Source organism: Camelus bactrianus, chromosome 20, assembly GCF_048773025.1.
Source record: "Camelus bactrianus isolate YW-2024 breed Bactrian camel chromosome 20, ASM4877302v1, whole genome shotgun sequence".
Taxonomy (NCBI): Eukaryota; Metazoa; Chordata; class Mammalia; order Artiodactyla; family Camelidae; genus Camelus; species Camelus bactrianus.
The window spans coordinates 34162083-34179225 of NC_133558.1; the positions used below are offsets into that span (position 1 = coordinate 34162083).

At 44.9% G+C, this 17143-nt stretch overlaps 1 protein-coding gene across 12 annotated transcripts in view; it reads right to left on the reverse strand.

Moving 5' to 3' along the window:
- PKHD1 (PKHD1 ciliary IPT domain containing fibrocystin/polyductin) overlaps positions 1-17143 on the reverse strand; it is a 369459-nt gene that overhangs the window by 169849 nt on the left and 182467 nt on the right. For all 12 annotated transcript variants that reach the window (XR_012501162.1, XM_074348887.1, XM_074348889.1 and 9 more), the window contains 2 exons: positions 6960-7140; positions 5342-5537 (listed from right to left, as the gene is read on the reverse strand). Coding sequence is in view for 11 of the 12 variants with exons in the window: in XM_074348887.1 (XP_074204988.1) it covers positions 5342-5537; positions 6960-7140 (377 nt within the window). In the remaining variant the exon portion in view is untranslated. The remainder of the gene's footprint in view (positions 1-5341; positions 5538-6959; positions 7141-17143) is intronic.

Genomic DNA, 17143 nt, shown 5'->3' on the forward strand with positions numbered 1-17143 from the left:
TGAGCCTTCTGTGTGATGTGACTTGAGTTCTTTGGGGGCAACAAGCAGAGACAATGAAGACCATCTGTCTTTCCATGCGCAGCCCTTCTTGCCAAAGAGCCAGCCTTTATCCTGGCGAGGGGGATGTTTGGAAACAAGCGCGGGCTGGTCTGGCTAGACGTGTCTTTTTTCAGACCGATGAGAAGAAGGTGGTACCCAGGAGCCGCTGAGCCTCGCAGGCGGACTTTCTCAGCTGCCGCCTCACACAATGTCCCGGCTGGGCCGCATCCTGGCCACGCGGGTGGGGGCTGTGTGAACTCGGGAGGGCAACTGTGAATGGCTCGGCATCTGATATGAATTTATCACCGGCTGCCGGCCGGGGCGGGAGAAGGCAAGGGGAAGGGGCCGTGAGTGTTTAATGCACCCTGCCACAACCCAACAGTTTGCCCTAAAGAGCCTCTTACCAATATAAAAGGACAGGGTCAAAAGTAAGTTGACCCCGGACAGAATGTACAATTATTAGATGAGGGCTGTGGACGAGCAGCTGCTGGGACCCCACTGGTGCCTCATCGGGCTTCCAGGAGGCAGAATGGGAATAATCAACTCAAGATTGTTTTCTCCACCCCTCTCCACCCACTGCCACCCCCAGCCTCGTCCTCCTGTTTGGGGCAAGTCCCATTATATTCCTACAGGAAGACGCCTCGCCCTCCCTGGCAGCTGCAATAATCGTGTCCCTATTGTGATGAGGACCTCCTCCCAGCCACCCCCCTACAAGTGGCCATTGTCAGCGCAGAGTCAGTGATTACATGCTCCGCCTGATGCTCTGGGGGCCCCAGCTGCCTAAGTTCTGACACACGAGCGTGCGGAGGGCCGGGGAGGGGGCCGGTGGAGGTGAGGGCAAGAAGTAGGGGGGGTGGGGCGGGGATCCCATGTCTGTGAGATGGGACGCCGACATACCAGACCTTCTGCATAAGTCAAGCCCAGAACAAATGAGGCTTTATCAGGCCCCGGTGACAAGGGGGTCTCATCTCCCTTTGAAGTGGAGCAGAGCATGGGGCCCGAGCCGCTCTCCCTCCTTTGGACCAAGCAAACATCCTGCTTTTGATACGCTACACGCTCATTATCTCTGCCCCATTTAATGATTTTTGATTGAAGGGTGGCGGCTGGGATGCCGAGAAGATCGTTAGAGAGGCTCCATGCAGCCAAGCCCGCAAGAAAGGCTCTCCTTGTGCCTGGGCCTAAATTCGGAATTTCTTAACAGTGTGCGCTTGTTCTTAGCGGCAGATAAGGGCTGAGCGTGAAATTCTTAATTAAGCAATAAATAGAGAGTGGGGTGTCAGCAGATGTAGCCAGTAGCCATGGCAACGGGAATCACATGGGCCAGAGAGCTGAGATGCAGGCCTGGGGCCTGGGCCTGACTGACAGCTGAAGAATCCGACAAAGCTTGTAAACCAGATTAATTAGCTGACTAATTATTTCATAGCGTTAATGTAACTAAAAAATAAAAATAGTTCACCATGAACTGAAAAATCCCTGGGAAGAAAAAAAGAAAGAAAGAAAGAAAACCAGCGGGGACAGAGGCAATGGGAAACTGGCTGCGGAAGGCAGGGGCAGGAGCTGTCGGGGAAGCCAACCATAGAAACGGGGAAGTGGGCTCGCCGGGTCTGACTCTGACTTTGCAACTATAAAGGAACACGTGTTCCACCGTCAGACCCACTGGCAAGCCCGGCTCAGCCCTTACAGTTCTCCACTGCCATTCATAACAGTTTATCACATCAAACACCGCCCCTCCGGGAGGCTAACACAAACCACAGCACACAAGTACTTCACTTGTGGTCTATTCTGTAAGTAGCTCTTTGGGCAGAAGTCTCAGGGGCTTTAGAAAGGCACCCTGAACCAATCTCCTTAAGAGAGCTTCTTAAATGAGCAAAGTTACCTTATTCTGTGGGTAACAACTGCTTACATTGTGTGGTATTAAGATTCAATCCAGGGACCAATATATCATAGATGTCATGTTAACAGGAATCTGTTATCTGACAAAATCTAGTCAAGGAAGATAGAATGAGACTCTATCAGACAAGTTACCACAGATATACTGAGTTCGAGGCACACGAGCTTGTTAATCTTCTGGGGGAAGAGCAACATTCTAGAGAAATAACTTACTGAGAAAATGTGCGGTCAAACAACACGGCATGCTAATCACCCTGGAAGATGTTTGGGTGTTTTGTACCACAATTCCAAGAGGTAAGTACTCTTAACCTCGTTGGTGGAGCATTTATCATCTCATGCCCCAAATTAAATAGCCAGCCAGCCACTGATCAAAACCTGAGGCCGGAAGCTCTGGCCAGGAGCCTTCCAAAGAACCTGCATTCTGTAAGACATCTGCTGAACAAAGACAAAACTTGCCTTGGTGAAGAAGAGAAAACATGTTATATGTGCAGGAGTTTTTCTTTGTCACTGGGGATCGGTAAGAAGTTTTCTCCCACAACCCTGCCTGGCACGCTCCCCCCCGCCACACTTTTCAGTCAGTGGTCCATGATTCCTGAGCGGGCAGCACACTCTAGTGGAGGGCTGAACACCCAGGAGCCGGAATGCCTGGGTTCCGGTCTTTGCCCTTCTTGGCTGGGTCGAAGACTGGTCCGGCACCTTAAATCACACACCAAGCAGCCAAACAGAAGAAACGAAGATAATTGTGATTTTTTGCAAACTTCCTCTCCGGGGGTGGGGGGATGTGGTAGGGTTGCAAACAAACAATACAGAAGACAGGCCACTTAGAAGTGGTCAAAGAATGAGAGAAGCACAGCCAACTGTCACTGGAGCAGGACTCGGAAGGAAAGGGCAGCTGGGGAAAGGAGCCGGGCCCCCCCACGCCCACCCTGCAAAGCCTGTCAGGAAACTCAGTGGACCTGGAAGAGGTCAAGCAGTTTCCCTACGGTAAAATGAAACTTCAGTGTACACAACTCTCCCCATGATTTTTGGGTTTTGTTTTTTTTTTTAATCCCAGGAATATGTCCACATAGACTGAGGTCTTGACTTCTCTTCTTGGAGTAAATGTATTTTATGCAAATTATCCCAATCACAGACCTATAAAGTCACAAGGTCCAAAAACAAACAATTAAGTGGAAGTAACAAACTAATCATTAGGTAACCGGAACTCTATTGCCTGGAGGCTTTTTGAGGTGTCAGCTACCACTCCCTCACCGCCATTACAGCACTGGGCTACGGAAAACATGGTAGCCTGATGGTCAACTGCCTAGCGATGGTGTCAGCTCCACACGGAGGACATCCCAGTCACACCACCCAATATAGCTGCATGGACACCAGCATGGAGGGCCAGCGTGAGCCTCAGTTCCTCCTACGTCCTCAAGTCCTCCCTGGGCCACCCCAGGAACGGGAACAGATCTGGCTTCGCCACCCACCTACTCCATCATTCAGAGGACAGAGGATGTACAGATGGCCGCAAAAGCCACTGCTTGGAGCACTGGGCATCCTCTCCAAGGAACCAGGGTCTCCACCCTTACTAAACATTCCATCAACCCTCTGTGACTTCCTGTTCCTGGTCCAACTCATGTTATTCCAAAGTGGACATACGAAGGTATTCTGATATAAAGAATCTTTAATGAATAAAGGCCATCTGCCTACTAAAAACGGTTTATACTGAAATAGTCATCTACATCACAGATACGCACATACATTCATAGAGATGTACATCACATGTAAATATATATGCTACATACTTACATAGATGTGCGTGTGTACCGTGTTTATAAATACAGTATAACAGTACAACTGGCTATTAATTCAATAAATAAGCTAGCAAAGGGGAAGAAAATCTATAGCTGCGTGATGATTTTTTTTTTTTTGTCTTTATGCCACAGTTGTTCTCGTCTCATGTTTGGCTTATGTCTGTTCAAATTAGCTTGCAGTTCATGAACAAAATCTGATCAATGGACAAGTCAGGCTCCTCAGAACCATGCTAAGTAATCAAACAAGAGCAGTTTGAAATGAAAATTTTGTTCCCGGATATACATCAAGTCAACAGCCGGAGTAAAAGTTAATGGCAACTGTTTGCTCTTACTTAATGGCTGCATTTGACTCTAGAGGTAAAATTGTCTCTGGGATCTCTTGTCCATCCTGAGATTTTTTTTTTTAGAGTTTTAGGTGACATTTATGGGTGGATCAAATCAGAAATAAAATTTGAATGGTACAGTTCAGTGCAAATAAAATATAAAACAATCCATTTGGCAGAGGCTTTAAAAATACCCAGGAGGCACCATCCTCTCCTCTCTGGGGCTATTAAAATGTAGTAGTCCCCAGGTTCAAGTGTAGATCAGACTCAGTTGACAAATGGTGAGACACAGTGAGAGGGACAAGGGACTCAGGATGACTGCCAGCTCTCTAAACCCGTAGGGCCAAGTCTGGCTTGTGGAAGAGGTTGAGACTTGCCATGGTAGACATGGCCCTGAATTTGACCCAAACTGTCATTCTAGAGACTCATTTTGCCAGATTCCCCTTCTCGCAGACCACACGGAGCTAAGGTCGGTGTAAGTGGACGCCACAGCGCTCAGAGTGACCAAGGCCGCCGTGGTCTGGCCCTGACCCAAACGCTAGGCTTCCATGAAACATGCACCAAAGAAGGAAAGGAAATCCTTCTGGTCCCTTCACTCTGCAATCACAGGAGGGTTTCCAGTCCCATAACATGAGGCTCCTGGACCCTTTACCCTGATGCTGCATCTGACACAGGACGAGATCGCTCACCCCATCCAACCCCACCCCGCCCAGCTCCTCGGGTAGCTCTCCGTGCAGCTCACCTTCCTGACCTCAGATTCCCTTCCAGGAGCCCCCTCTCACCTTCCACATTAACTGCACCCTTCATCCCGCCTCTCTGTTACCCATCGCCTGGAACACTTTACTGTTGTTTATCTGTGATGGAAAACAGCCCTCCTGTCTTTACATGTGCACTCGATCTCTCTATAAATACAACATTGCCTTAACGTGAATTAAAAATATTCATAACAAAGTCGATGATGTCCTTGCTCTAGGTAAGACACGATGCTAAAGGATTTTACATGTTCTCCTGTACTTAATTTCCTGTCCTTTAGCTAGGTCCTTTTATGACCCCATTTTACAGATGAGGAGGCTGAGGCTTAGAAAGAATACTGGCTGAGCACCCCACAGCCAGGAGGTGCCGAAGCTGGGATTTAAAGGCAGGCAGTCTGACTGCAGAGCCCAGCCGTTTAACCATAACACACAGCTGTCCTTTTCTGTTCCCCATTACTTTGGAGCACAAATGTTTGGGATTCAAAAGTAAATTGTGTTTTCTGACTATGTGCCCTCAAAATGCGTGTCCAATTATACTTACCCAGATAGGTGAGCTGTCTCAATTGGCTATCGAAGTACCAGTCACAGCCTTGGTCCTGACCAGGTGATGGGAGAGACGGAAGGGCCCGCCCCACGCGACTCCCACACTTTAAAAGGATGTCAGGATAAGACCGCATATCTCTGTGCACCAACAGCAGGTAGTTTCCGGGAGCAAAGCTGTCAAATGTTGCTGAGTACTTGAAGTGAGAGAAAAACACAAAAAGGCTCATTTAGTAAGGAAGGCTTCCCCCTCCCCACCCCCCCAAAAAAAGAGCTACAAAGAACTCAGTTGGAGTAGCACAGAAATAGGACAGTTCACAGCAACGACTTTCCTGGTGGTAAATGGGCTTCCTTAAATTGACTCCATAACAAAATCATAATGAAAGCTACGAAATCCTACCACGTGAGGACTGAAAGTCACCAAGTTCTTTTTATTTAAAAATTTCAATTCACAGAGGAGACAGCCGAAGCTCAGACAAGCGAACTGACTTGTCAAACAGCAAGAAGAGACAGAGCCATGCCGAGAACGCCTTTCCAGTCTTCCCCATAACTCACACAGGGGGGCAATGACAACAGTGCCGCCCACTTAGAACAGTAACAGCTCACACTGTCGAGCATTTGGTACGTGCTCGGGTCATATCAAGTCATTCAGTAATATGACATTGAGCCAATGATTTTGACTGCTATGAGTCATATCAAGGCATTCGATCCTTAGAAGACCCTGGGGGTTGTCATGAGTACTGCCCCATTTTACAGATGGGGACACTGAGGTAGGCAGTGGTTCAGTAACCTTCCCCACATCACAAAGCAGGAGAGTGCTGATGTGGGATAGAAACCCAGGTGCCCACCGCCAGAGGCACCATTCTACTGCCTTCATCTTCCCAGAATGGAAGGGAGAGAGGGGCGCGTACTTTCTGAGAGCTCTGCTGAGAGACTCAAGAGGATTCTGCTTTGAATTCCTCAGAACTGTGGCACACCTGTTTCCCGCTCCCTAAGACCTGTTCTCATGACCCTTAGGAAGAATGCATGTGATGAGACAGGAAGAAAGAAGTGTGTTAAAAGGAAGAAAAGCAGCTTGAGAGAATCACTGGATTTTTTTTTTTCAGAAAATGTACCCACTTTCCACATGGTTATTCCTACCTTCCCGCCACAACCCCAGACCATCTGACTTGACCCAAAGGCCAGCGAGACCTTCATGTGCAAGTTAATCTTTGACCACAAGGTGGCAGTGTGCAATGTGAAAATGCCTTGTGAAGACATTTATCTCTTGGCTGTAAAAAAATATTTCTCTGGGGTAAGTTGGTTCTTAACCCATAATAGAAGAATACAATCCCACAGAATGCTTCGAAGCTGTCTTTCATTGTATTAATAAAGTTAAAATTTCACGCAGGACCATTCTGTGTTCAAGGTGAAATTTAAACAGATTCTAAAAATTTCAAGTTTAAAAAAAGAAAAAAACGTATCTCAAATTCAGTTTACACTCACCTGGTCAAAATTCTGCTATAGTTTTCTTGATCAGCACCAGAAGATACTAATACCTGCAAACTATTATGTCACAGAAGGACAGATGGGAACCCCTGGGGAATGGAGCCTGCCAGCGACTGGGTGCTGGGGGTTACCTGCAGAGAGCTGTTGTTGGTCCAAGGGCTCTCAAATCGCAGTGAGTAGGTCTCTTGATCCAGGAGCAGGGCCATCCAGCCATTAGGGTTAGACAGTGTGTCGTGCACATAACTGACAGTGGTGGTCTTGTTCCTGCTGTCCGTTATGGTTAAATCATAAGAAAGTTTCGGGGCATTGGCTCTAGGATGATTTAAAAGGAAAAAAAAAAAAAGACTGTAAGTTATTTGTCCATCCTGGATCTAAGGCATGCCCACGCCTCTTCCATCAGTTGTAATCCATCTTCTATCTTCTCCACGTATGTCTCTTGTCCGGATGTCTATGGAGGTTTTAGCAGTCATGGTGTGGATCCAAACAGGAATGGCCTCAGCCACCATTCCCCAGCACGAAGAGGCCCCAGCTCCCCTCCTGTGGGCTTACACTCCTGCCACAGTGCCTCAGTGCTGGTGGGTTTGCATCTGTGTTTGCCAACATGGACTGTGACATCCCTGAGTTAGAGACATTTCTCTTTTATTAGCTAATCCTGCCTCCGACACCAGGCCCTGCACACAACACGTGCTCAGATCACATCTGTCTCATGAATGGAGGATGCACGGAGGAACTCTCCCCAAAGCAGCTGCTACCAACCTCCCAACGTACAGAAAGGGTTTCCAGAAGAACTGCATTTTACCTAAGTGAGGAAACTGAGGCCAAATACAGCAAAAGGAGTATGCGGGTGTCATGGCTAGAACTAGAAGGTTTTAAGTTTCTACAACTTATTCTACACGCCCATCCCAGAAAGTGATTTTTAAGACTTCACTATAATGTAAATAGATCTTGCCCCATGCTAGACCATAAAAGAAAGTCAAAATGGATAGGAAAAAAAAGTAAAGCAAAAGTTAAAAAAAAAATCAACACATATTATGACTGTCCTTCCCCCTCTGGTTTAGTTTTCCTGAGAATCTTTTAACTGTGGCATTTGCTGCAGGCAGATAATTAAATTCTCAAAGTAGAGGGAAATGAGACAAAGGAGGATGTTGGGTCTTCAAAGTGAGGTGGGGCCTGAGCACATGGAAAGCCAATTTACAACCCACTGGCATATTATAAAGAGGAAACTGGTTTTAGTGTTAAATGCTTGGGCACCATTGTCAAACAGGGGTCAATCTGCATCTGTGTTCACGAGGTGTATGAACTTGGGGGGATCACCAGCCCTCTTTAAGTTTTAATGTATTTCTTTTTATAATGCAGACAATACAGTATGTAGCTTACATAGTGACTGTGAAACTTACAGCAATAATCTACGTACGCAGCTGACCATCACCAAGGCCAACAACGTCGACCTACGGCTCATCGAAGAGAGAACCTCAGACGTGGCAAACCTGGCAGGTTTGCCACTCTGGCTCCCTATTTTAACCTCTAGAGGTTTATCCAGGATATCTGCTCACTTAAAAGCACACTCAGAACCTTTGGCGGTACAGAGCTTTCGCCCCGGCAGTGCAGTACTTGATACATACTTCTTGGAAGGTCAAGTGTGTTTGTGTCATCTATCAACTAACAAAATGACAGGGATGAAGAATGCTCGGGGCACCTGGAACGAAAGAACCGCTCTTTTCCAGATGTCCCAGTGCAATAGCCACGGAGCCTTTAGAAATCTCGGTGGGGAGACTTCTTCCCCTCTTTGGAATTGGAATACCCAGGTCTTTTTTTCCGCATACGTATCAGGATTTAGGTGGGAACTAAAGGACAGTCCTGGACTCATAGTCTCAGGATCAGAACGGGCATGAAGGTCGCTTGTTCCAGCACCCATGTGGGAATTCCCTCTGTATTTTGTCTTCCAGTTGTGGGATGTTCACATCCTCAAATTCCTCCTCCATTTATGAAATTTATTTTTAAATTTTAGACAAGCTTTAGGAACCTTCATTTCCTTCCTTGTATTTTCTAGCCTCTCTCCTCAGCCATCACAGATCTCTCTCCCTCTGACTGAAACCAAGAGTTCCCGAGTCCCAGGAGATCACCGAGCATGATTCAGCCCAACTAATATATTTAATAAACGAAGATAGGCTTCTGGGAAATAAATGTAAAGCAAATGTGATCAGAACAGATAAGTTGGAACCGAGAAATACCAAAGTGGCAAATGAGTTAGGCTCAGTGGGTACCATGGTCAGTATATATCATGAAGGATTCCTCACAGTCCAGAGAGTGATTCTGAGTGTTTCAGGTTCTGAAAGTGCCGGCCTTCAGCTTTCACAGAGATGTATGGGGTCTGGAAAGTGAATCACAAGACCTATCTCCACAAGAGACATACTGATAAATCAGAGTTTCCATTTAACAATTCACAGTGAGTATTTACAATAGCTAAGACCTGGAAACAACCTAAATGTCCATCAACAGGTGACTGGATAAAGAAATTGTGGTATACAGGTATACAATGGAATACTACTCAGCCATAAAAAAGAGTGAAATAATGCCATTTGCAGCAACATGCATGGACCTGGAGATCATCATTCTAAGTGAAGTAAGTCAGAAAGAGAAAGAAAAATACCATATGATATCACTCACATGTGGAATCTTTAAAAAAAAGACACAGATGGACTTATTTATAAAACAGAAACAGACTCATAGACATAGAAAACAAATTTATGGTTACCAGCGAGGGAAGGGGGGTGGGAATGGATAAATTGGGAGTTAGAGGCTTGCAAATAGAAACCACTATATATAAAATAAACAACAAGTTTGTTCTGTATAGCACAGGGAACTATATTTGATATCTAATAGTCACCTGTAATGAAAAAGAATATGAAAATGAAAATATGTATGTCTATGTATGACTGAAACATTATGCTGTATACCAGAAATTGACACAACATTGTAAACTGACTATACTACAATTAAAAAAATAATTCAAAGTGAGAAATGAAACTGCCTGTCACATAGTAGGTACTCAACAAATGTTTGTTGAGTGAATAGACAAGTATTAAATGAGAATAGAACACTCCAACTGGCCACTTAGTGATGTTTCTTCCCAGGGAAATCTACCCAGAAAACCACATAAGTATCAGGAGGTTTCTTGTAAACTTATGCATCAAAGGAAACAAGCGATTGATGATACTGATGCGGTCAACCCCAGTATCAATAGGCTATTTGCCAAGAGGATTTAAAGACTTAGGTTCAATGGTCAGAAAACCTCTCCTGGGCACATCCAAACAATCTGCACTCACCATGGGCCCTGGTTTAGCAAAATGTTAAGATTTTCTTATGAACTTAGATTTCTTCTATCCTAGTCAAGTGCTCTCAGTTAAACCACTTCTACAAGTAGGGGTCTGAGGTTTGTTTGTTTGTTAACTATAGACCAAAAGAATTCTATTTGTTCAAGCTCATCCATCTGTTCATGTTTAACTCCTCTGACCTGTATTCTACCACTCTTTCCTTCAGAGACCATGCATATTTCCAGAAATTCTTCCTCCTTTCAGCACTGTAGCCCCAAGATTCCCCTTGGTCACTTGGACTAGAGTTACTTATTTCTCAAATTTCTGTTAGCATCACATTTATAAATCAGTTTTAGGATCTGATTTCTCCTGATTCAGTTTCTTATAGATTGTCATTTCAACTCTTCAAGGAGACATGTCTCAGGCCATACTCCCCAGTTTCTGAAAGCCCCCATAAACATGACCCTGTCTTCAAATATTGTAAAACCACTACATGCCAACATTAATTCAGTTCAATTTGTCTTGGGGGCTTTTGTACCTTCCTTTGGACGCCTTTCCTCCATCCAGCATCCGGTATAATCTGATGCTAATCCCTTGATCAACCAGAGACGCAATCATAGCACATTGTGGTCCTAAATGATCCTTTCCCCTTCCTTCTCCATGCACTGCCCTGAGCCTCTCAGGCTGCCCCAACCATCTCAACCAAGACTGATGTGGGATGCAATTTCACAGGTCCTCGTGGGCAGCACCAGCTTTCTGTAATGTAATCCAGGTATAGAAGGAGGTTATTCAATACACCTTTATCACAGTTAGCAATGGAAAGGGTCACATGGTGCATTCTGAAAAAAGCAAATCAAAATGCAAAGGAGCCATCTCCCCAGAGGCAGGATGCCTTGTGTTGACCATCAGCCAGGGGGCCAAACATTCTAAGTCAAATCAGCTCCCATCCTTTTAGGCCAGGGGCCGGCAGTGACAGTGGTGGGCTTCCCTGAAAAGCACCAAACGAACATCAAGAGAAGAAGGAAACCATGAAGAGAATTTACCAACCATAATTACTACAATTTTCGCTTGCCCTAAATAGCCACCAATTTCCCCATGCCCTAAATAGCCACCAATCTCCCTCTCTTTACTGTTAATGAAGCAAAGGAGCACACAAGTATTTCTAATTTGGAGGAGCCAAGGGAGTCTGCATGGGCCATTAGCAGCAAAGAGCTTCATTACTAGGGGAAGAAGTCTCTCCCTGAACTTCTCGTGGCTTTATGTGCAAGAAATCAGGAGGCAACCAGTCCATTTGAAATGTTAACCCTTACCTCTGCAACAACTCCTGCATACAATCGAAGACAAAAGGACGACAAGCCTTTCTTTTTCTCTGGGGTAGCTTAAATTTTTTTTTTAATCACTGAGACTGTTTTTAATTAAGGGACATTTCCCTTTAGAAATATAGCTCTATCCCTTGATAAAACATCCCAACTCAAGTACCAGTTTACAATACTAGTTGCATAAACAGTTATGTAACGTAGCGCCCATGTGCTGGGCAGGGCTGTCGAATGTCTGCTGCCCGCAGAGGATTTGTTAGGCAGTCAACAATCCCAGTGAGAACAAATATTAACTCCCTGGTTCTTGTTTACCATTATCTAACTTTTCCTGAGGCTCCGCATCTCTGTGTATTAAGACAAACACGGCACTGAGCTCTAAATGCTCTAAATTCAGAACAATTGTGAAATAAACCCTTTATAATTATGCAGCTCCTAAGCCAGACACACCATAATAACTGGCCCCAAAGGATGCTGTCGGCACTGCCTGGATATCCCTGCTTGCTTTTGCGTTCATCTCCCACCGCACAAAGAGGACAAAAGCAAAATGTTGAGCATCGCCAGCAGATTTTTGTGGCAAGGCTTCGCTTGAGCACCCTTTAAAAATACACTGGGCTCATAACAAGTCCTTGTCAGAGAGCCACTCTTCCACCTGCTGACCTGCCATCACCCAGTAACATCTTACGTGTGTCAGTAAGCGATTTTTTTATACGTCCCGTTATTGAGTGAGAAACACTTCAGTACTTCTCCTTCTGAATAAGACACCCACAAAGAGAAAAGAAACCGGCACCCTCAATCTTTCCCCTAAAGTTTTAGCCATCCTTAAATTCACACAAAGAAATAGAACTGTTCGACAGAGAGACCGGCCATGGGATTTCATAACCCCCGCGTTTCCGTGACTTTGCAGGTGTATATTTCTGTTTAGTTTTTTTTTTTTTTCAGAGTTGGCTACAGCAATAAGCATTTGTTGTAGAGAAGTCCCAGAAAAAACCAAGCTCTTAATCAAAGGTCGTGTCTACTGTTTTTACAACACACTTAGGATAATAATTCTTGCTTATCATACCTCAGTCCTTGAAAAGACGCAATAGCTGTCTGTCGTCCTACCTAAGATGCCGCTTCACACATTCCTGCCCCTCCTCTCCTGACCCGTGGGATGCAGCTGGAATGGCTATCTCAGGACCTGAGAATCCCACCACTGGAGCTGCACAGCCCCAAAGGAGACAACCACCTGTCACGAAGAGTGAAAAACCATTTTGTGCATCAGGTGGGGAGTTAAACTGCAAAGCACACCTTCCCTTTTATATGTGGACACACCTGGTGCTCGAGGGGCTGCCGGGCACCCGGTCACGAGCCCGTGGTCAGCCCCTCTTCCCAACTCTGTGTGCAGGGACATCACGAAGGGAGCCTCTTACAGGTCAGGTGAGAGTACTTTCACCATGGAATTTGGCAAATCTACAAATTAGGGTTGTTGTTTTTTTTTAATTCTAGAGACCTGGTTGTTAAACACTTAACCAGCACTTCACTGGACCCTTTTATTACTCATGAACCTTCACAGCCATAGAGTATGGCTGGCACCCTTCCTGAGTCTGGGCTCCGTTTAGATTTTTAGATCTTTTTCTGTTTTACTTCTGAAAATTCTGCTGCCAAGAGAGGATAATACTTCTTGGAATTTTCCTGTCTCACATGGATTTGGGGATTATTTTTTTTTTTTGAGAACAGAAAAGATACCATTAGTGATGCGATGCCTATTTATCCCTAGGAAGGAGAGTCAGGCGGTTATTAAAGGCAAAGCTAGGCCACGGTTTCCATTTGAACTCTTCTTCACTTTTGCAGTGGCAGAGGCAGGGGGTGCCTCGTGCTCTGAACACTGGCACATTAAGCGCAGTTCCACAGGTAAGAACTGAACGCAAGCACTACAGGAGAGGATATTAAGCAAGATCTAAGAACCAAGGTGATCAGCCACAACATTAACCTTTTCTTTTCTCGGAGAAACGGGAAGAGAGAAACAGAAGGCACTGGGGGCACGGTGAATCAAAAAACGGTGTCCTGAAAGATTCCAGATTCCAAGACTTTCTGGGAGGCTCTGTTGTGTCAGTGTGATGTCATGTGACTGTTGGAAAGTGGTCCCTATTTTCCAAGAATTGGATTAAGTTACATTTGAGCCGACTTAATTCCCCGGCCTGGCATTTGTTTCTCAGAAACATAATTATCTGTGATTTTTCATTCTATTAGTAGAACGTTTATATGTTGTTTTGTAAATCGCAAATGGAGAGACTTATGAAAGACAACATTTACTGATGCCAGATAATGGCCCTGTGAGGTGAGTACCACTGAACCCATTTTACTGATGTGAGAACTGAGGCAGACAGAGGTGAAGTAGCTTGTCTGGGAACAAACCTAGGAAGCGGAGGAGGGAGGGTGGGCTATGACTTATACCCACAAATGATTCTTAATTACTTCTCCATTCTTCAGCCTTTGAAAAATAATTTCAAACATATGCCTCTGTCCTGACTTGACTTTATGTACTTCCTGTTAAAACACAGAAAGACTGGTTGGCCAGCCTACAACATCTTGTAAACTCTTTCAATTTCCCCCACAATCCATTTAGTAACTGGAAGACAGATCAAGGCTTGATTTACTGATATTTGAAAAAAATCTATGTCCACTGAAGGAGCTGTAGAATGCTCTAGACTGAAAAACTAATGACTCCCAGACGGTAATTGTGAAAGTTGGCGCTCGTTCCCCCCACCACAAATGTGTGCATCTGTACCACCAGGACAAGAAGACGATTGCAAATACAGGCCAACTGCTGATTCAGTAACGGGTGGGGCTGGGGCAGAGTGGAGAAGGAATCAGTGGTTAAAGTAAATTGCCTGGTCAATGTCTGGTCAAGTGACCGCCCCAGGCAAGCAAAAGCCCAGAAGACATTATGAAAGGACATTCTTAAGTATTTTTTAGATGTTCCTAGGAATTTTAGAAATAAAGATTGAGGACAGTATCTTAATTCTGGGTTTTCTGAAGGAAAGCTGAATGCCAAGGACTCCTCATAAACATGTCCTGGAAAGAAATGGATAAGGACACTAGAGGAAGATTTGAGGTGCGGGGGGAGTCTGCAATTTCTTAAATGTTACTAATTTTTTCAATACTAATTGTATTGAGTCACTATGTGTTCGGCGTGGTATTGGGCACCATAATACAAACAAAAGAGCAAATAAACAAACCAAAAAACCCATCCTTGCCCTACTTAGCATGTAGGAGAAGGGAGGGACAGTTTATGAAGCAGTGTGAGAGCTGTGTGTACAGGTCAGAGCGAGTACAGAGAGCCAGCACAGAGCGGGGGTACACAGGCTGTACGCAGGCTTGGGGGGGCTTCCCCGAGAAAAACGACCTTCATGCTGGCTTCATGGAAGCTGAACCTCCTCCTGGACTGAAAAGCACAAAGAACTTGAGTGTGGCTGAGGCATAAAAAGGCAGGGCAGGGAAGGCAGGGCGTAGAGGAACGATGCTAGAACGTGCAACGGGAGCAGGTGAGGAAGCAGCCAAGAGCCATGACAAGTGGTGGGGTTTCATCGGGGGGCACTGGGGAGCCCGGACTAAGTCTCAGGGAGTGTATGGAGGGCAAGACCCGACCTGTTTTACAAAGACACAAAATTTAAGGGCGAGATCACAGCAAGGTGGCAATTGAAGCAGCTGTTGTGGTTATACAGGTGAGAGGAACGGCCACCTGGACCAGAGAGGGGAGGCTGGGAAGGAGAGAAGCAGAAAAACTCGAGAGGAATTTTCTAGCGGAGAAAATGGACTGGACTTGGTAGGTGACTCATGTGCGAAATGAGTAAGAAGATGAGTTGAGGATGACTCCCATTTCCAGTTTAGATAATTGAATCATTCGCCTGAACACCCAGGGAGGGACAGGTCTATGGAATAAAGATCGTATGTTCAGTTTTGACAAATTGAGTTTGAGACAGTTATTGAATACTCGAGCGGAAATACTGAAAGCGTGGCTGCTCAGTGGAAGTAGAATGCAAGCCATAAATGCGAGGCATAGATAGAATCTCAAATTTTATCATAGCCGTGTGGGGAAACTTAAAAGAAACAGATGAAATTAATTTTAATAATATATTTAACCCAATATAGTCAAAACATTATCAGATCAACATAGTCAACAGAAAAAAATCACTGAGCTATTTTACATTCTTTTTTTCTTATGAAGTCTTAGAAATCAGGCGTATAAACTTAGAGCACATCTCCACTTGGGCAAGTCACATTTCGATGGTTCAGTAGCCACCTGTGCTGGGTGGACAGTGCAGATTCTAAGGGCAATTGGAGAAATGGGTCTGGAATTCAGCAAAGCAGTATAGACTAGAGGGGAAAAAAATCTAGAATCATCAGTAGATGTTAACTGAGGCTGTGGAATATTCTAGGTCACGTGGGAAGAGCAAGACTTGTGAGGAAAGCTTCTCACAGAACCCTAAGGAACACTAGCATGGAAGGGGCCGAGAGAAGAGCTTACAGAGGAGGTCTAAAAGGAGCATACACACACACACACACACACACACACACAAACCTACTGATTGTTCATAGCAGCACTATATACAACAGCCAACACATGGAAACAACCTAAATGTCCATCAACAGATGACTGGATAAAGCAGCTGTAGTATATTTCTACAATGGAATACTACTCAGCCATAAAAAAGAATAAAATAATGCCATTTGCAGCAACATGCATGGATGGACCTGGAGATCATCATTTTAAGTGAAGTGAGCCAGAAAGAGAAAGAAAAATACCATACGCTATCACTCATATGTGGAATTTCAAAAAAAGGGGGGAAAGGACATTATGAACTTATCTACAAAACAGAGACAGACTTGCAGACATGGTGGACAATCTTATGGTTACCGGGGGGAAGAGGGTGGGAGAGGATAAATTTGGGAGTTTGAGATTCACAAGTGTCGGCTACTATGTATGGAAATGGATTAAAAGAAAAAAATGTTTCTCCTGTATAGCACAAGGAACTATATTCAATATCTTGTAATAACCTTTAATGAAAAAGAATATGAAAACAAATATATGTATGTATATGCATGACTGGGACATTGTGCTGCACACCAGAAACTGACACATTGTAACTGACTGTACTTCAATATTAAAAAAAAAAAAAACTTATTGGTGATATTAGCCTTGTCCCTGGTAATTATCTCTATACAGAGGAAACTGGGGATCAATAAACCAAGGAACTTTGTGAGGCAAGTCACCATTATGAGGCTCCTGGAGGAAACGGGGCCGACATCTTTCTGAAATGAGGCCCTGTCTTCCATGGTTAGGGCCAACACCACCCCCATCTCATCAGGAAGGATGAGGTTGGTAGAAACGGAAGCTGGGAAAGGAAGGCCGTCCTGAATGCCTGTGCCTCCTGAAGAAAGCACGTTTCTGGAACTGGTGAGCAAGAGAGAATCACGTGTTTCAGGCACGTTATCATTTTAGCAAAACAGAAACTAGACTCTGCCTTGTAGAGGGCGAGAATTTTTTCCTTCACATAAACATTAAACATTATTACCAAGTTCAAATATGTCTATGCCTCTGTCAACCCAGCCGCTAGGGGTCGAGTCAGAGGAGGCTACAAAGCAGGAAGGGGCACAGTTATGAGCCCGCATCAGCCTTGGGAAAGGTCATGAGGGAAGGTTGTC